General features: G+C 36.5%; 1 protein-coding gene across 2 annotated transcripts in view; it reads left to right on the forward strand.

Moving 5' to 3' along the window:
* Positions 1-20,160, forward strand: part of zgc:85777 — a 36,725-nt gene extending 16,565 nt beyond the window's left edge. Inside the window, exons 3-9 of one of the 2 annotated variants that reach the window (XR_015515839.1) lie at positions 6,665-6,794; positions 8,919-9,025; positions 11,148-11,315; positions 11,391-11,564; positions 13,752-14,794; positions 15,800-17,412; positions 19,795-20,160. Coding sequence is in view for 1 of the 2 variants with exons in the window: in NM_212935.1 (NP_998100.1) it covers positions 6,665-6,794; positions 8,919-9,025; positions 11,148-11,315; positions 11,391-11,564; positions 13,752-13,913; positions 17,262-17,412; positions 19,795-19,885 (983 nt within the window). In the remaining variant the exon portion in view is untranslated. The remainder of the gene's footprint in view (positions 1-6,664; positions 6,795-8,918; positions 9,026-11,147; positions 11,316-11,390; positions 11,565-13,751; positions 14,795-15,799; positions 17,413-19,794) is intronic. The other variant, NM_212935.1, reaches the window with a different exon arrangement.
* The last annotated feature ends 652 nt before the right edge of the window (positions 20,161-20,812 follow it).

Genomic DNA, 20,812 nt, shown 5'->3' on the forward strand with positions numbered 1-20,812 from the left:
GCAATGCTTCCTGATTAATCATGGTTGACATCTTTAAATGAACCAGTGACTGACTTAAAGGTCTACGTAGCAATTTTTTAAGAAACGCTGAAACGTATGATCTTATTCTGCATTCCTAATCCAATACCCAAACCCAACTACTGCCTAACTAACTATTAATAAGCAGCTAATTAGTATTTTATTGAGCTGAAAGTCATAGTTAAACCCACAATTGTTAAGCAGCCTGCAGATTTTTGTTTAGCAAATCATTGAATTTGTTTATCTACTATGATTAATGTGTGTAAATAAATGTGCATTCAGTTTTTATTTCCATTTCCATAGTATTATTAAATAATATGCAAATGTTAAATATGATTTTTAATTATTGAATTATTTTCAATCATTGGCTGACTTCTTTAATGCCATTCATCATGTCATTATGAAAGCGGAACCAGCAACTGACTTAAAGGTCTACTATGAAACAACTTTTTTTTTTTTTTTTTAAACACCAGTCGAACCACATTTTCAAATTTCATTGTCAATCTTAGCCAATCATAAGGGTTTGTTTTACATCAATTTCAAATTTTCTACAGTTTTGGAACGACCTCCTCCTGAATCCTTAAAAAATGCTTTTGACCCCAGTGTTTAACCCAGTGATGGGCAAACTCGGTCCTGGAGGGCCGGTGTCCTACACAGTTTAGCTCCATCTCTTATCAAACACACCTGCTTATAGGTTTCTAGTGATCTTGAAGACACTGATTAGCTTGTTCAGGTGTGTTTGACTAGTGTTGGAACAAAACTCTGCAGGGACACCGGCCCTCGAGGATCAAGTTTGCCCATCCCTGGTTTAACCAATATCCAAAAACTTATGCCGAGTTCAGACTGCATGATTTTAAAAGTAGTCGTGTCACAGATGTTTTCACACTGCATGACTATCTGGGCTTGCGTTTCGTCGCTGCTTTGTTTACACTGCAAGATGGTTCGGCGACATGGACATTCACATTGCATGACTTAACTATAGGGAGAATCGCCGACAACTTCGTCCAAACTACGTCTCACAGCCAAAAACATGTAGTATATCTTTTGTTATTAACTACATAATGAGAAAGAAGCCTTTAATGGGGTAGAACATGTACATGTTTGCTCACCTGGGCTTAAAGGGAATTAGCCATTTCTCCTCAACTTAAGTTGATAATAAACTAATTTCTTTCTGTATGAAACGTCAAACAGACACAGTAGCTCCTGAGTCCTGTCAAACCTCCACTAGTTTTTCCTCCATTTCGTGGGTCCAAATAAACCGAAAAAGAGCGCTTTTAACTTCTCCCCCAGCCTCCCGCTGGCCTGCAGCAGGTAAACACGCACACACACACAAGTGAAAGCTGCTCTCTCATTGGCTGTAGGCGATGGCTGATGTTATTTTCAGTCAAAACTCAATTCACACGGCATAATTTGAATCGCCGACAGCTCCAGATATTTAGCACGCCAAATATCTCACAGGCATCGGCGACTCATCGGCGATTCTCTCAGATCGCGTCTTTGATCGTTCATACTGTGTGATTATCACTCACGTGCACGAGCAGCGATTTACCTGTGATTTCAGGCATTTGTCGGCGATTTCTCAAAACCTGTCGGCAAGCCAAAATCGGGGCTAAAATCACGCAGTCTGAACTAGGCATTACAGTCACTTACAGCCAATCAACACTAAGGGGCATGTCTAGTAATATGATTTTAACACTGAGGAGCCACAAATGCATATGAAGGCCACATTTAAAGGAGCTATCTAATTGGGCCTGTTCACAAATGGTCACTTAATGCATAGCTATCTGTTTGGTGTAAACGTTTTATTATCTGCTTGTTATGTGGTGACGTATCAAATACTGTTCCCGGGTCCAAGCCACTACACGTTTGAATTGAGAAATTATTCTTTTAGGACCACTTTATAGTCATTTCACATTAAAGTAAATTCTATGCAAAATCATGATGTACACATGACTCTCTGGACTCTGCATCTCAGACACCAATATTTGAACAATTTCTAAAAAAAAAAAAAACAATCACTTTCTGGCCATCGAATATTAGGCATGGCTGTATATATTGCGATCACTGTGACAAAAGTGTTACAGTGCTTTGTAAACGTTTGTTATTACCAGTTTATTATCACGTGACATCACACTTAAGAAGCGGATTATATTTGTCCACATATATGCTTAACAGATATAAATCTGATCTTCAAATCCTGCACAATAAGCAAATTAACTAGGTTACATTGACTAAAGCATCAGATACACCTTGTTTTATTTAACTATTATACATTTTTTTTACAGAAATGTAAGCTACATATATATTCCGCATACAAATGATTTCATATGTAGGACACAGGTGGCTTTGTACTTCAATAGTTTTTTTAGTAAAACATCATCACAATGCAGAGTCAACATGTATAGGTTAAAATGATACACTGTCGCTTCACAGCATAAAAGTCGCTGGTTCGAGTCCCGACTTGGCTAGTTGGCATTTCTGTGCATGGTTTGCATGTTCTTCCCATGTTGGCATTGGTTTCCTTCGGGTGCTCCAGTTTCCCCCACACACAGACTTCTGTATAGGTGAATTGGGTCAACTAAATTGATTAATGTAAGTGTGTGTGTGTGTGTGTGTGTGTGAATGAGAAAGTATGGGTGTTTCCCAGTACTAGGTTGCAGCTGAAAGGTCATCTGCTGCATAAAATATATGCCAGAATTGTTGGCGGTTCATTCTGCTGTGGCGACCCCTTATAAATAAGGGACTAAGCCGAAAGAAAATGATGAATGATGTCTTGCTTGTGTATTCATTCATTCATTTTAATTTATTTGTGTACAATCAACTTTACCAAAAACAAAACACTGTGCCATTGTAAACGAATAAAGCGCTATATTTTTCTAGTAGTTTTCCCTCCATTCACATAGCTCTGTGATCTGATATTCATTTGATATTAATTTTACATTCTAATCATATTACTTAACTGTTAATGGTCGGTCAGACATAAAATAATAAATGAAACAAACACCCTAAACTGCGATCTGTGGCATTGTCATTGCGTAAATGATTGATTCTCGCATCCCAACCACCATTGTCCTTAATTCATTACCATAACAATCTACGTCAAATGGTTTGTGCTAAAACTGGTTTGATATCATATTGACCTTATTCTGCGATTGTTTTTTGTGATTGTTGACACCTGTCTTATTTAGTTCGGTTCATTTTCCTTTTTGGTGCGGTTCATTTGGGCAAGTGTGAAAGTACAGTAGCAATCGCACTTGAGTGCACACCAAAAGCGGACCAAAAAAGCAGACCAAGACCTGCTTGAATAGTTGGTCTCAGTACGCTTTCAAATAAACCATGGAGCGGTTAGTTTGTGGTGAGAACATGATCTGAACTAAAACAGACCCAACCACAAAAAGTAGTAGCCCGATGCGCTATCCCATCTTATGGGATGTGGAGGAAAAATAACTGACAGCGCTTTACCAACCAATTTTAAACAGATAGAGAGAGGGAAAAACATGACCTGATGGGTCATTGGTAATATTTCCGGAAGATGACCAAGTCGCAGAAATTATTCACGCCTCCTCCTGAAGTTACTTGCAATGCGACTTCACTGTTTGCAATGCATTAAAGCATTGTATTCCAGCCGGAGCCACGCTTTATTCTCGAAATGTATATATGCCTAAAGTGATGTACACAAACTATTTAGTATACTATAACCAGGGATACAATCAGCCAGCGCAGTCGTTCCTCCAAAGTAAAAAGGCGACATTTTGTGTTTGTTTACCTGCGAGAGTTCCATTGGCCTTTTCCCACACGTTAATTCTAACCAATCGAAAAGCAGTTAAAGAAATACGTTCAATAACATCTGACTATACATAAAAAGTAGAATAACTTCAGAAGAAAATGTCAGTCAATCAGCATAACAACCTGTTTTTACCATCTTAAAGTCAGACGTGAAAGAGACCGGAAGTTGAGCCAAAAAGATTCCAGTGGCTCGTAGGTGAAGAATAAGGTCAATAGCCTGCGTTAAGCTTGCTTGTGTATAACAAAGTATATCAACAAAGCATCCATTCTGATGCGATGAAAGCGAACAAATCATCTGTTTGGATAGTGAATTGTTGGACTACACTTGTTCCTGTGCAGCTGTATCTGTTTCCTCTGCTCTCTGGCTCTCTTTTCCCCTTATTTTATTTCCACAGCGAATATTGAGCACAAGCATTGACAGACTACAGCGGCCTGTACAGTACTGTGGAAAATGAGCCCACAACAGCCATTAATGGACCTGCTTTTCAACATTATTGTTGCCTTTATTGCTTGCACAGGATAAAATAATTTCCTTAATGTCGTAATATTTGTTTCCTGAAGGAAAACGCTAAATGAAACAGAACATGAAATGACATGAATAAATGCAGCACAAGGAAAGTAACGTGGGGAAACTGTTATGATTTCATTGCGTCACATGCAATATCTTATATGCCGTTTGCTTTGCGCAAGCCGTTGTAGTACGCTATGATGATGACTAAATGAAGCGCAGGGGTGTGAAAAGGGCACGGCAAGTTTTAAGATTGCTGCATGGCAAAAATATGTTGGCAAATCTTGTTATGCAAGGAAGTTCAGCTTAGTGTCGTCCAAGAACAAGGAGAGCTGATAGAAATTACTTCTGAATTTATTTGAAGCACTCGAGTTCTTACATGCTTACATGTTCTTACATCTTACATGCAAAAGACTTTTGGCGTAAGACCAAAACATCAGGTGATCTGACCTTAAAAGTGCAGCTATTTTGCATTTTGCATCAGTGGCTTATTATGTATGTAAATTTGTATGTTTGGCTGACAACCTTTTTTCTAAGGTGGCTCATGTCAAAGACAAAAGGAAAACCGTTTTTTTTTGGTAAAGTTTTAGTTTAAGTACCAATTCCTGCTATTACTACTAGCTTACTACCTGCCTATTAATAAGATATTGGCTGTTTATTAGTAGTCAAAATATGATCATATTCTACATCCTTAATCCTACACAATATCTAAACCCAACTACTACCTCACTAAAGGCTGATTTATACTTCTGCGTTAAGTGATTGGCGTGACCCACGGCACCTGCCTTGCGCGTAGTTGTGCATTTATTCTTCTGTGTGCTGTTTGTGTTGCTCTGCACTTTCGATACACTAACTGGCAGTAGGTGTTTATGTTCCTCTGTGTCGAGTTTCTTCATGGGTATTTTGTTTTTTCTGAATGCTTTAAGTAGCTAAAACTCAGGCTGCATCGGAAACTGCATACTTCCATACTATATAGTACGCTAAAATCAGTATGTGAGCTGAGTGGTATGTCCTAATTCGAAAACAAGTATGCGAGAAGTACCCAGATGACTTACTACTTCCGGCGAGATTCTGAAGTGTGCATCCCATGCACGCTGCGCTAACCCATGCCGCCTCGCAAGAGAATTCATGAATGGGAGAGAAGCGACGCAACTGACACAGGTAGGTCACGTGACCATGACAAAATGGTGGATGTAGTACATCTGAATACCATTCATACTTTTCACATTCATACTCTATAGAACCTACTTTATTTAACATCCGAGTGGTACGTTTAAATTCAAATGCAGTACCTATTGAGTAGTAGGGGGTTTTAGACGCAGTCTCACTCATTCAGAGGCGGGAACCGGCGGACGTGCAACAACTTTAATCATAAGGTAAACACAAGAAAAGTCTCCATCTGGAGCTCCTTTATGGGACTCGACACTTGTAAACTATCTTACCATCGGGCTCGTGGCTCTCAGCACCGCCGACGCTTGTCAGCACTACCTAGCCGACCTATCATATGTGTTGTTGCGACATGTAGTTACATTTTTTGAGAAGTGCGCATCCGGGTCTGCGTCAGCCACAGCGTGGGTTATGCGACCGCGCAAAGGCTGTACGTGTGTTGCAGAAGTATAAATCAGCCTTAACTATTAATATATAGCAGCTAATTAGTATTTCATTGAGATAAAAGTCATAGTAAGACTCACATGGAATCTGCACATGCAAAAATCCACAGATTTTTTAGCAAATCATCTTTTTTTTATTTGTTTGTTAAACTTTTACAGAACAGAGCTTTACAGAAAAAAAGAAACAAATTATTATTTTCAACCCTTCCCCCTTAAACAAAATGAAACTACAATAACACAAAAAATATATCATCAAATCTTTTTTTTAACTTAAGTAAAAGTGTGTAATGTATATATATATTTTTTTCATTCAATTTTAATATTTATTTCAGTAATATTAACTAATATGCAAATGTTTATATGATTTATTTACAATAAAGTTTGTAGTTTTTAGTTGGTATATTGTTTGAGAGACTTTGTTTAGCAAAAATGAGGGGATCTAATTGGATTTGCATTGTAAACCTAGAATAAAAGTTGACAAGTTATTGTTTCATGTTTTAGTTACTATACTCACAAAATGTACTTTTCTTTAAACATAATTTTGTGCAGAAAAGGCAAATCTGGAAAAACAAATCTGGATTTTGTCGGGCCCTCGTCATAGTTAATGGTTTGTTAACAGCGAGAATTGTACCTTAAAGTAAAGTGGACCCAACATTCACTAGGGTACAAGCAGATCTTATATAAACATTCAAATGACAAGTTGGGTCTGAGATTGTGCTTTGATTGTTTTGATTGGCTGTAGAGTATGGAGGTCTGGGGCTGGACTTCAGCTATAGTTTGGCTGTTGCTGAAGAACTGGGGAACATCAACTGTGGAGGGATTCCCATGGCCATCGGCGTCCAGAGCGACATGGCTACACCTGCACTGGCCAGGTAATGTCACTTTCTAGAGGAATTTATTTGTTTGTATCTTTAAATGTACACTTCACCCAAAAATTTGCTTCACTTGTTCAAAACTTATTTGAGTTTGTTTTTTCTTCTGTTGAACACAAGGGAAGATATACCAAATATTGGGGGGAAGAACAGCCACTGACTTCCATAGTATTTTTTGTTCCAATGGACGTCATTTAGGGACGTGATTGTAAATTCCAGATTTCCCTGTTCTCTTATGTATGTAAAATACACTGTGTATAAAAACAATGATTGTGTGTAGTCATATAATATGTGTTTGTCAGGGAGCAGCAACTACCAATACTAATATACTGATAATGCTAATAATACTAATAATGAATTCTGCACACTGCACAAGCTATGGCATTATCATTGAGCGGCGTTGTTTGAAACGGTCCAGAGCCAGATAAAATTGGTTTTTATTGTAGTTATTTAACATCACTATGAGGCAGTTTAGCAAGTATAAACCTGTTTGATTTAAAATTCTTCAGGTAACTAGTAAACTACTTAACATTTGAATTGATAAAACAAAATCATTTTAATTGTGTGGCTAAGTATAAAATGTTTATATCAAGTCCATAGTTTTTACATAGTTAAAAAAAAAGTTTGTATTTTTTTAGTGCGTAAAAATCTATTGAATTAGAGCTACTCTAGCTTTAACATTACGTAAGGTGATTTAGATTAGTTTGATTGTATTTTTACTTTGACTTTGTTATAAATATACGGCTGTATTATTATTATTTTGTATTATTTACCCATAGAATTTCTTTAGCTGATCCTAAAAAAAGCCTTTATAAAGTCTTAAATTTACCCCATAAGACCTGCAGAAACCTTGTTTTTTCCGACATTTTTCAGAATATATTGTTTTGTGTTCGACAGAAGAAATAAATTCATAAAAGATCAGAACCAATTAAGTGTGAGTAAATTATGAGAATTTTTTTTTATTTTGGACTGAACAATCACTTTAGTTCAGTTTTGTTCCTTTATAATTGTATTAGTTTGACTAAAATAATGTAAATATAATTTAACATTTTAAAATACTTTTTTTTTCACAAAAACTATTATTTTAAATACATTTTCCACTCAAATTCCATTTTATTAAATAATGAAATTAAATTATTTTAAATAGTTTTTATTTTAATTAATAAAATGTAAAGATTTTATCAAATAATGCAGTAAAATCTATAGTAACTCTCAGAGCAGCTCTCCACATCACAGACTGATCAAATCTAGTTTTAAAGGTGACCTATATACAAGATGTAAAATAAGTCTCTAATGTCCCTAGAGTGTGCATGTGAACTTTCAGCTCAAAATACCCCAAAAATAATGTTTTATAACTCTTTGAAACTGCCCACTTTAGGCTTTGATCACTTGAGGCTTTTGACCGTTTTGGTGACTGTTGCTTTAAACTCAAATGAGATGTGATTCTCTTTTCAAAAGAGGGCGGAGCTACAAATGCCTGTGTCCGCAAACTGGCAGCTTCTAAAACAAGACTAACATTCTATGCTAATGAGGGAGAGATTGTCACTAATGGGCGGGGCTTTCTCCCTCTGATGACACGTACAAAGGGAGAATGTCAAGTAAAGTGTTTCTGCAGACTGTTTTTAATCAAGTGCGATTATAAAACATAGAATTAATACATTTTCACCATTAGAGGCTGGCTATATTCACACACTTTTGCTACAAAACTGTTTAAACACCTTATAAAAGTGATTTTTGCATAATAGATCCCCTTTAATAGAAAGCATAATAACATCTGAAGCCGTTTATCCTCACCATATGCTGATAGACTCATAACAATGTAAATCATGTGTCATGTCAACTAAAAACAGTAATTATGAGGACGACTCCTTTTCTTTTTTAGTATCTGACAGCAGCAGGTATTATAATACAGCAGATATATTACTGTGCTTACTCTCTGGATACAGCCATTCTCCGCCGCATTTTCATTTTGGGCTGTTTGGATTTTGATTACTGTGCTTTGTGTTTCTGCCCTATGGAAGCTTTTCTGAAATTGCATTTGCTGCTAGGAAATGTAAATCTCCGTAATGCATGCTGTCTTACAAGCTTTCAGTGACTGAGGATGTGATTTGTGTGATGTTGTAGGTTTGGATCTGCAGAGCTCAAGAAAGAGTTTCTGCAGCCCACCATAATGGGAGACGTGGTGGTCTGCCTCGGGGTGAGCGAAACCGGCGCCGGATCTGATGTAGCCAGTAAGTGTTTCACTGAAGGTCTTGTATAACATGCTTGTTTGGTTATTTTAAACATAACACTACACGCAAATCTAAAATGACCTTTTAAAATAAAGGTAGGGGGGGGATTAAAAGATGTGTCTGTGAAAAACCAGATGGGTCTATGTGCAGATCTGTTTTCCATGATCTCAATTTTGTTTGTGAAGTAAAAACCGGGGCTGGTGGAAAATATTAATGAGGTTATTAAAGAAAACTGAAGTTGTTATAAGGTCGAAATAAAACTTAGTTGATGTACTAGAACTAAATTATTAACCAAGCAATAAAAAATTAAAACCAATGAAAAAAAAAAAGTAAAAATAATGACTTTAGGTTTAAAATGAGTCATAAATACACACTAATATATTTTAGTAAAAAAATTATATTTATGTACTAAAACTGAAATTAAAACATTAAACCATATAGAATAGCTACATAGAATTAAAAACTGTTAAAACAAATCTAAAACTAAAACATAAATATTTAAGATTTAAGTATTAAAACTGAAACAAAATAAACAAATCATGTAGAAATAAACAATAAGGAAGTAAAGTCATATATAAATATGATGCAAATAAATTTTTTTTAATAAAAACCTAAATTAAATGTAATAAAAAAACATAATATATAATAAATTATAATAATAAATATTTTTCTTTAAGTATTACAAATTACGAACTAGAAGTGAAATAAAAACAAATCAGCATCATATAGAAATAAGTTAGGTAACAAACACATAACTAATACAAGAATAAATCCTGAAAACATTAAAATAAATATTAATTTAAAATATTTATAAATACCATTATTATATAAATGAGCAATATCACATGAGTAGCAATGATGTCTTCGTGTCCCACCCATGACGATATACAGTCATATCACACTACTACAAGTGTGATATTGCATTTATACAACAGTTCGACAGCATTGTCGTGTATATAAAAAGAAAATCAAACACAAAGTTTAAAAAACCCTTTTCTGAGAGGAACAGTAAGTTGTTACTTCACAAGCATCACTTTAGAGCTAGTGTTTGAATAATTCTCAAGCGTAATGTCTAGTGTTGACAAAACAGCTGATTTTGCTCACATTTTAAGATTCAGTCTACATACATTTCCCTGTATTTCTCTGTTGCAATCAGGATTTCACAATAATTAACGCTATAAATGACAGAACAATGCAAACACTAGTAGATTATTATGGTATAAATACAGCACTATAACATACAAAAGAGAGAGATCGACTTAGAGTATCACTTACCTGTTTTATAATGATTTGATCAGCTGTAGTTTGAAATCTACACTGAAAAAATGCAGTTTTTTCCTCCCCAGTGGACTTATTGTGCGGTCTCTGTCGCTATTTTATGGCGCAGCATCAACCATCTTTTGCTCTGCTGAGTATGACAGGCTGATGACCGCCAACATTCTGAATCTCAGAAATTATTAATATAATTAGTAAGCACTGTCCTTCTAAATAAACTGCATAGTTGCAATCTAAACATCTACATTCTCACCTAAAAGCCCCAAAAGTAAATTATGTTGTCCAACAGCTGCAATATCTGTCAAACTGTAGTCCTCTGCTTCCCACTTGTGTGGGCGGAGTAATACACAAGGGTGAAGAGGCTCTACAAGTGCTGATATTACTTTAAGATCTCACTATCTCAGCCAATTAGATTGTAGGATCAGACAGAACTATTGTATAAACAACAATAAAGCAACATTCACAACATAAAAACAGTACTCTATTCAATAAAAGCAGAACTTTTTGGTGGAGCAGCGGCAGGGTGGATCTTAATGATAATTTATTAACTTGATTTAAATTCATATTTTATTATTGGTAGTAGTATTTCCCACCTGAACCACATTTATTTACTACATACGCACTATTTATTTATGTTCTTATGTCTCTATTATTTAGGCACTGGAAGCTCCTTTCTCTAAGACAGATTCCTTGTGTGTGCAGTCACGCTTAGCAAAAACAGCTTCTATTATCAAACGAATAAATTTTAAGTGATATTGTGCTGCTCCTCAAAATGTGCTTTTCTTGCTGGGCCCTGCACCCCAGACCGAGAACCACTAGTTTATGAATAAATCTCCATCTCTCCCAGGCATCAAGACTAAAGCTGTCCGCAAAGGAGATGAATATGTGATTAACGGAGGGAAGATGTGGACCACGAACGGCACTCAAGCAGACTGGATGTGCCTGCTGGCCAACACCAGCGACGGCCCTCCACACAAGAACAAATCCCTGATCTGCCTGCCCATGAAACTGCCCGGTAAAACACACACAAATATTACAAAAAAAACTATTAAAAAAAATAACAACGTGCTAATGCTAAACACATCCGCAGGTGTTCACATTGCTCGCAAGATCAATAAAATCGGCATGCACTCATCGGACACAGCAGAGGTGTTTTTCGATGATGTTCGTGTGCCCTGCTCAAACGTGATTGGTCAGGAGGGAATGGGCTTCACCTATCAGATGCTGCAGTTTCAGGAAGAGCGACTCTGGGGGGTCGCAAACAGTAAGTAAACATTACCATTACTACATGTGTTGTTGACGTGACATTGCATTTCCACTGTCACACATGACAAAATTTGTAGAATTCATATTGTCGCCATTTGAAATGCAGTAAATCAGGGGTGTCCATACTCGGTCCTGGAGGGCCAGTGTCCTGCAGATTTTTGATCCAACTTGCATCAACACACCTGCAAGAATGTTTCTAGAAAGCCTAGTAAGAGCTTGATTAGCAAGCCCAGGTGTGTCTGACTGGGGTTGTAACTAAACTTTGCAGGACGCCGGCCCTCCAGGACCGAGTTTGGACACCCCTGCAGTAAATGGTGAAAGGTCCTGTGAAATTAAAATAATTTTTTTAGATGTTAGAATTACTATGTTGGTTTTAAGGATATCCATAAGCTAGTGTGTATAAACTTTGCGTTTAGAAGATATAAAGCTGACATAAACTTCCAAAGCTTCCTAAATGGGACAACGTTTTTTTTTTCTCACATCATCTCATACTTCAGTTTTACATCAATTTTCCTGACTAAACAAATGCTCTCTAGTATCTGACATGCCCCGCCCCCTTCTTGTTAGCTTTTCATTTTTTTGCACTTGAGCTTAACCACAGTCAGTGGCAGAGCTGTAAGAAAACAAACATATTAACGGTTTATTTAAAAAGGGGAGGGGCTACATTATGTCCTGCCCACTCTTCATGTTTCAGTTGTGATTACATCAATCATCAAATTAAAAAAAATTGCACATTTTAAAGCACTTCACGGGAGCTTTAAACATATCTTTGTCTTCCGTGGACCTATTGTTATAAAACGACTGTTATTATATTTTTTTAGGCAAATCTCAATCTGCTGTCTTATAGTGTGACCGTCTCAAGCATAGTTCAATAAATTATATCCGTTATAAACTATTAAGATTTTTTTTTTATCATTAATAAATACCTCATCTTACAAATGGCAATCATCCATATATTTCTAAAAACACAGTACATTCTCAGAAAAAAGGTACACGGTGGTACAAATAATGCTCCTTAAGGAACAGTTTTGTACCTTTGTAAAAGTTGTACCTTATATGGTACAGAAAACACCTCTTATGATACTGTTCTGTACCTTTTATGGTGCAATTGAAATGGAGGTAACCAATTGTTCTCATACAATAGGTACAGAAGTGTTGGACAGCTCCTTCTTTATTACAATATCTTTGAAAATAAATATGACTGGAAAGGTGACTGGAAGTGATTTTCATATTCAAACATGAATCATTATTTCAAAGTGTTAAAACATGTATCAATTATTTAAAAAAATTTTAAAGAAACTCATAAACATTCATTATTAAGTTCTATAATACAAAACAACTGGTAAAACAAAACTATAGCTTTTGTAAACTAAACATTTAATGCATTTTTAATAAACATTTGGTAAGCATTTTTAGATAATTACAGTTTCTTGATTGATGTCCGCATCTTTTGCCGTTTGCTTTCCACTACACATGTGAGCTGCTCCTAAATATGCAGTGTCCACGCAGACATTTTAGTATTGTCAAACTAATCAAACATTGTGCATATCTCGTTACAATACTTTTACATAATTCTATTTCTATTTTAAAATTAAGTCAATTAACTGAAAGTGTGCTTTTTTGTCTGATTCATGATTCATTATGTTAGCAGTATATAATCAAAGTGAGATAGATGAAAAAAATAACCTGACTTTCTACAAGTGAAACATGAGCACACATTGCTTTGCATCTTATAAACACAACCAAGCCTTAAAAATAAGTTAGTGACCCCTTATAAACTACAGAAATAAAATAATTCTTTCTACAAAAATGGTTTCTCACACTATTTGTCAACTACCCACAAATCAAACATGACGTCAAACATTCCGATGACGTTTGGGATTGGCACAAACATGATGTCAGTAGTGCCTGCGTGTGTGTGTAATGAATCCAGATCACTCTCGCTTAAGACTGACGAGTGTTTACCGATGAGTCAGTGCACAGGAGAACTTGTTTTATTTAGTTTTAAACAACAAGGAAGTAAAAGAACTGACATTTAAGATCATCAGCAAACATGTCTGGCTACTTTCCGTCTAGCAGTTGTCCTCCTCCATCTACTTCATTTGTTATTGGAACTTATTTGCTGACATCAATCGAAATTTTTCCCTGATACAGTCATGCTTCTTGTTTTGTGTTTTCCCTCAAGTTTTGACGGTGATGGAGAAAGTTGTCCAGGAGACTATTCAGTACACCAGACAGAGGAAGATCTTCAATCAGCCCATTTTACACAATCAGGTGGTTCACTTTAGGCTGGCTGAGCTGCAGATGGAGATTGAGCTCCTGCGCTCTCTTCTACATCGCGCCACGGGTTAGTTTACACCTTTTCCCAAATTATTTCAGAAGGATTCATAGGGGAGTTTCAATATGCAATTTCATGGGTTTGGGTCCGGCGGGTCTACAGGGCAGATGACTTCCAAATTAATAATGGAAAGTAATAGTGTGAACGCTGGGTTGCAATTCCTTTTTTCATCCCTTAGGTTGTGATGTTAAAAACTGGAGTTAAAAGCCATACATTCACTGACCACCTTATTAGGTGCACCGCTTCAACTGTTTGTTAACAAGCAGCCAATTACACGGCAGATACTCAGTGCATTTCAATTTGTCGATGTGGTCAAGACGATCTGCCAAACTTCAAACCGAGCATCGCAAAGGAGATTTAAAGGGATAGTTCACCCAAAAACCTAAATTCTTGCATTATTTACTCAGGCTTTATGTTGTGTTTTAATAAATGGAACGTTAGTGTGGTGATTTATTTGGACACCCATCAGTTCCCTTGTTCCAAACCTATTTGAGTTTTTTTGTCCTGAAAAGAAGATATATTGAAGAAAACTGAAAGCCTGTAATGACTGACTTCAATAGTTTGTTATTCAGTGGTACAAAGTTTCTAAAATATCTTATTTTGTGTTTAACAGAACAATAAAACTTCAAATGTTTTGGACAGATTAAATGATGACAGATTTTTCATTTTTGGCTGAACTATCCCTTTAAGTGACTTTACACGTGGTGTGTTTGTTTTTGCAAGAAGGGCTGATCTAGGTATTTCAGAAATTACTAATTTATAGGAATTTTTACAAACAGTTTTAATGTTTACAGAAAATAGTCTGATAGAGACAAAATATACAGTCAAAAATGCCTTGTTGATGTCCGGCATCAAAGGAGAATAGATAGACTGATTCAGCTATGGATAGAGTTAGGGGTGTCACGATTTCGATTTTTAGTCGAAATCGATCGAAATTTATGCTCAGCTTCGATTATCGAATCAAAAAATAGAATCGTCGATGCTGTCACGCCCCCTTGTCACTTTAGCTTGGCTTGCCAAGCAGGAAAAAACAGGCTTGTTGAAGTGCTTGTTAAACTGCAGACGCAGGAGACCCGTCGACAGAACTTAAACCCTCTCCTCTTTCAATGAAGTCGCCGGTGTGGAAGCAATTTGGATTTCCAGTAAGTTATGTTGACAACGTTCGTGTTGTCGACAAAAAAAAACAAACACAGTTTGCAAGCTCTGCTATGTACGTATTACGGTTGGGATGATAGACGATAGGCGCATCGCGATCCTCCGCCCCGCACCCGTTGCAAATCCGCTCGCGAAAAATACACACTCAGGCCCTGTTTACACTAATATGTCTTTGTTTTTAAATGGCATTTTAGAACGACAACGATCCACATCCACACTGGTGTGTAGTATTTCTGAGCAGCCCTCCATCCTCACTACCGCTGAAAACACACATCATGTGACCACACACACTCATTCACACAAGGATACAGACGCACACAAATTGTCATGCGTTTGAGACAGCGGGTCAAGGCAGTTAGCGAGTCAGTAGACTGCTTCCATCTTTTACTTTCACACAAGTACTTAGCGAACACCTCAGGTACTGTTGGCTGGTTCCTGTTGGTTGTGCACCTTTTTTACCGACGCCATTATAACGACACAGATCACTGCCTATCCCCCAGTCCCACAGAAAAAGTGATTGACAGGTGGTATGTGTGTAACTTACCTTTATTCATTTACTGTATGATTTGTTTATGGGTAAAACAAAGACCATGCAAGTCAGGTAGTTTAAACGGTAGGCTACAAATAATTAATTCGTTATTAATTAATTATTCATAATCGAAAATCGAATTGAATCGTGACTTTAGAATCGAAAATGTAATCGAATCAAGGATTTGGAGGATCGTGACACCCTTAGATAGAGTGCTTCACCCGTTATTCGGATGAGACGTTAACCGAGGTCCTGACTCTCTGTTTCCATTAAGAATCCCATGACACATCTCGTAACAAGTAGGGGTGTAACCCCGGTGTCCTGGCCAAAGTCCCTCAATTGGCCCTTAAGATCATGGCCTTTTAATCATCCCCACCAACTGAATTGGCTCTATCACTGTCTCTTTACTCCACCAGTAGCTGGTGTGTGGTGAGCGCACTGGCGCCGTTGTCCTATGGCTGCCGTCGCATCATCCAAGTGGATGCTGCACACTGGTGGAGAGACCCCCCTCATGATTGTAAAGCGCTTTGGGTGTATGGCCATACACAATAAATGTGCTATATAAATACACATTACATCACATTCAGCTCATGTAAGGTAGTAGTAACTCAAGGCCAGTAACTACCAAGGTCTGCATAAGAGCATCTCTGAACACACCACAAATCAAACCTTAAAGCGTAGTACAACAGAAGAGCACAACAAAACAGAGACTTAGAACAGTACAAGACAGGGGTGTCCAAACTCAGTCCTGGAGGGCCAGTGCCCTGCTTAGTTTAGCTCCAACTTTCTTCAACACACCTAAAAAGCCTAGAAAGAGGTTGATTAGCTGGTTCAATTGTGTTTAATTGGGGTTGGAACTAAAATATGCAGGACACCGGCCCTGCAGGACCGTGTTTAAGCACTACTGGTCTAAGATTTAAAAATAGCTGTTCTGATGAGTCTCAATTTCTGCTGTGAGATTCGAATGGTACCGTCTAGGGCTGCACAATATACATCACAAAATTATTAATAATAATAATCATTTATTTCATGCATTTGTAACCCACCAGTCCTACTGCACCCAACCCGCTCTGAGCTGGGATCAAACCGCCGATTCTTTCCATTGGAGTTAGTTGCTCTAACAAGGAGGTTAAAGCACATGGCGTCTTGAGTCTGTCGCTAGAGCAACTTTAGAGGTCAGAGGAGTGAAATTTACCTGCACAGCACTTGGCTAGCTGGCCTCCGTTACACTCAACCCCCTAATCTTCACTCCCATCCCAGACGAGCCCCCACATGTAACCCACCAATCCTTCTGCACCCAACCCGCTCTGAGCTCTCAATTCCACATTGGTCATCTAAATTTGACCAATCAGATGACTGAAATAAATTCAAGCAACCCGAATAGAAAATACATCACTTACTAAATGAAAAGCAATACATGCATTGCTAGACAAAAAACACACATCGATAGTCTTTCCCCATGAAAATGGCATACAACATAATTACCTGGCCTGTGAGAGAATGCAAAAACAATTCAAATCGGTTCTATTTTTTCTCCTGTTAAGAGTGGATTAAGTAATAGTGGATTAAGGTGGATTAATTTTTGGTTTTCCAACTGAAAACATAATAGCCACAGGACATTGGGCTAGCCCTGATGCTGAACACTAACGCTGTGTGTTCTGCACTTTGACCAGCTCTGTACATTAAGGGAAATGATGTGACGAAGTTGGCATCGATGGCCAAGCTGAAGGCAGGGCGACTGGCACGTGAGCTGGCTGACAGCTGCCTGCAGTACTGGGGTGGCATGGGATACACCAGTGACGTCCTTGTCAGCAGGTTCTACAGGTCAGTTTCTGAGCTCAACTGAGCTGCGCTGACATCTAGTGACATTTCACAGCAACAGGTTTGGATTGCATGTTTTCACTCTTGACTATATGGTGGAAAGCAGGAATTCACCAAGTTGGACATGTTCCTGTATAAACATCCATGTTGATCCTGGAACAACATTCCAATCAGCCAATCAAATGTAAGGAATGACGTTACAGTTTATGTTAAGTTTAGGCTTATGGTTAGTAGGGATGCAACAATACAGTTAGCTCAAGGTTTAAAATATACCTCAGTTTTTTAACAAGGTTTTCGGTTCGGTTCGGCTCTCACATGTGTTTATTTATTCTATAGGCAATAGGAACAATAAGAGGTTAAGGAGAAAATTAAATCGACTTATTGCAATACTCATTTTGTTTTACTAAAAAGCCAAGAAAAGTACATTAGTTCCTAGTGAATTGTATAAAAAATAACACTGAAATCTCACAGCTGCTGGTAGCCCATGCACAAACTGGCGAACACATAAAATCCCACACTTTGAAAATAAACATACGTTTGAACTGTGGAGGTCGTACAGAACGGTTCAATATTATATTGTGAACCGTGGCATCACTAATGGTTAGGGTTATGTGCTTCTACATCACAATGGAAAAAATAATATGTTTTTAGTTGAATGAAATGAACTTTTCTAGTCATCTCAATGAACATCAATCAAACTGACTAAAAATATATATGATTAAACTTTGTATCCAGTTATTAGAGCTCTTTGATTTTGGGAATTATTTAGGATTAGGTTTAGGGTTTGGATTATATACTGAACAGGATTGATGTTCCAGGATCAACATGAATGTGGTTATGTCCAAGAAAATATTTTGTACAGGGTTCCAACACTTTTTGAAAGTACTTGAATTTCATATTTTTGGATTTAAGGCCTGGAATGTACTAAAAAACAAACATAAGTCCTTGAAAGTGCTCATATTAAATTTGAAATAAAATTAGTTTGTTGTTATTTTAACAATTGTACTGTGCTGCTGTCAAAAACAGAATAAAAAAAGTTTATTTCTTCATTTACAACTCGTTCATTTAAATTCTTTGCAAGAACATGGACAAATAATGCACATGATCAAAATTTCAGAAAGTGCATTTAAATTATTACTAGTATTAAATTTAACAAATGTTATTAGTTCTTTAAACATGACTGTTCAAAAAGCAAAAATGAGTTCGATTTCAATTTTTTGTTTTAGATGACACGTTCAAAACATCGTCATAACTCGCACAATTTACATGTAAATATTGTGTGAAAGTGAGCAAATTGTGTGAGTGAAATGTTAAGTACAGTAAGGACTTTCATGGTGTTACACATACTGGGGGTGTAAATGACTACAGTACCTGATTAAAAATTGAAAATCATTCAAACTCCTTGAATTTGCTGATTATGACAGAGTGGGAACTCTGTAATGTTTCCCATTTCTTTCAGTGTGTAATTAATCAGTCTCTGCAAGTACACAAGTTATATCTAATAGAGAACTTGGCTAAAACTGATGCCATTATCTGCTATTTGTGTTTACAACTGCTTTAGCTGCCTTGAAAGCTAAAACCAACTATTATTATAGGAATTCCATTTAAACATGCTCGAAGCGGTTGGCCAATCAAAATGAACAGGTTTCACTGGTCAACCAGAGCATTCTGGGCTTTTCAGGAGATTTATGGAAACCAAAACTCAGTTATACTAACCTGAAATGGAGGTGCTGCAGTAATCAGGCTTTCCACTCTTTTATGGACACCAAAATTAAAGCGCCATTTATTTTTATATCAAGCACATTTTTGTTATTCCTAACGCAGCACCATTAAAGTCCTTACTGTACTTAACATTTCACTCACACTTAATATTTACATGAAAAAATGTCAGAGTAATTTTCACATATTTTGACCGTTTTAAACAGTCATTTTCTTTTCAGAAAAAAATGTTGAATTCAAAACTGGCAATAGTCAAATGTGGTTTCTGAAATATTGATCAAATGAATACATTCATTTGCATTAGTTTTAGATTTTGTTTTATTTTGCAGCACAGCACAATTGTTGAAATAACGCCATAAACCAATTTAATTTCTCATTTAATTCAAGCACCTTTAAGGACCAAAGTTTGTTTTTAAGTACTTTCCAGGCATTGAATCCTTGTGTCTGTAATTAAAGTACTTTCAAGAAGTGAGGGAACCCTGAGCAACGTGGATTATGTGCAAATGGTGCATTTTCTAAACATGAAAACTTCTATTTTAATATTTCCAGTATATCAAATGACCTTTTAATTGGGCATCATACAACCTCTTTAAAAGAGCAAATGAATGGTAAACCAAATCCTCAATAGTCAAGGCACAAGTACATCTGCTCTTTCTGTTTAAACAGGGACTCCAGATTAATGTCCATTGGTGCAGGAGCTGATGAAGTGATGCTGTCAATCATATGCAAGTACATGGACACTCTACCCAGGAAGTGATGTCAATGAAATAAATTCAGTTCAACTGAAACAAAGTGCACTTAAAAGAAGAATCCAACACCAATTGTAATGATATCTAGCTGTACTGTATGAATTAGATATATCAGCTGAAAAAAAATGAAGATAGATGAATTGCAGTAAACAAATTGGTGCCTTAATAAAGACTGGGATGATGAAAACCTTCTAAGGTACATGTAACATATGTAAATTCTGATTATAGTTGTACACAGTGTCTAACATGCATAAAAAAATAAAGATTTCCTAATTCTTGAAAACTGTTGGAATTTTTTGAGAACAAAGAATTAAGACTCTCAAACTTTTGACAACATAGAGGAAATGTTTATGTAATAATTCTCAAAATGATATTTATTTACAAAACACTTTCTTAAAAACTGAATTAAACCATGCATGACGTTAACCACAGAGCGGAGGAGAAATAAGCAAGAAATATTTAGAGTTCTGGGATTAATCCTTAGTTGGTTAATATACAGAAGTGAATTGCACATGATCTCACATATCTCATTATTATTTCACAGTTTCAGGATCAGCCCTTTAAAGACTATAATATACTGTACTGTACTGTATAACACTACCGGACACTAGTTGCCCCACAGGAAAAAAATAAATAAATAAAAAAGGTTTGGTGGCAACTCTTGCAAACAATGTTGTAAAGAGGAAAAATAAAAATGAATAAGGTTTCAGTTCTGGGCATTTATCATAACCTGAATCATGAACCGCTTGAAAATTCTCAGTTTCTCTGGAGGAACTGGATTCACCAAGTATGCATTTGAGTAAAACTTTAATATTTGTTTTATTTTATACATGTATTTTATTATATATGTATTTTTATATATGTATTTTTGCCCAATTTATTTATTCCACTAAATATTGCTTTGTTAACTCTGCTGAAACTGAAACATTGATGCT

This window comes from Danio rerio, chromosome 19 (genome assembly GCF_052040795.2).
Source record: "Danio rerio strain M-AB ecotype USA chromosome 19, GRCz13ab, whole genome shotgun sequence".
Taxonomy (NCBI): domain Eukaryota; kingdom Metazoa; phylum Chordata; class Actinopteri; order Cypriniformes; family Danionidae; genus Danio; species Danio rerio.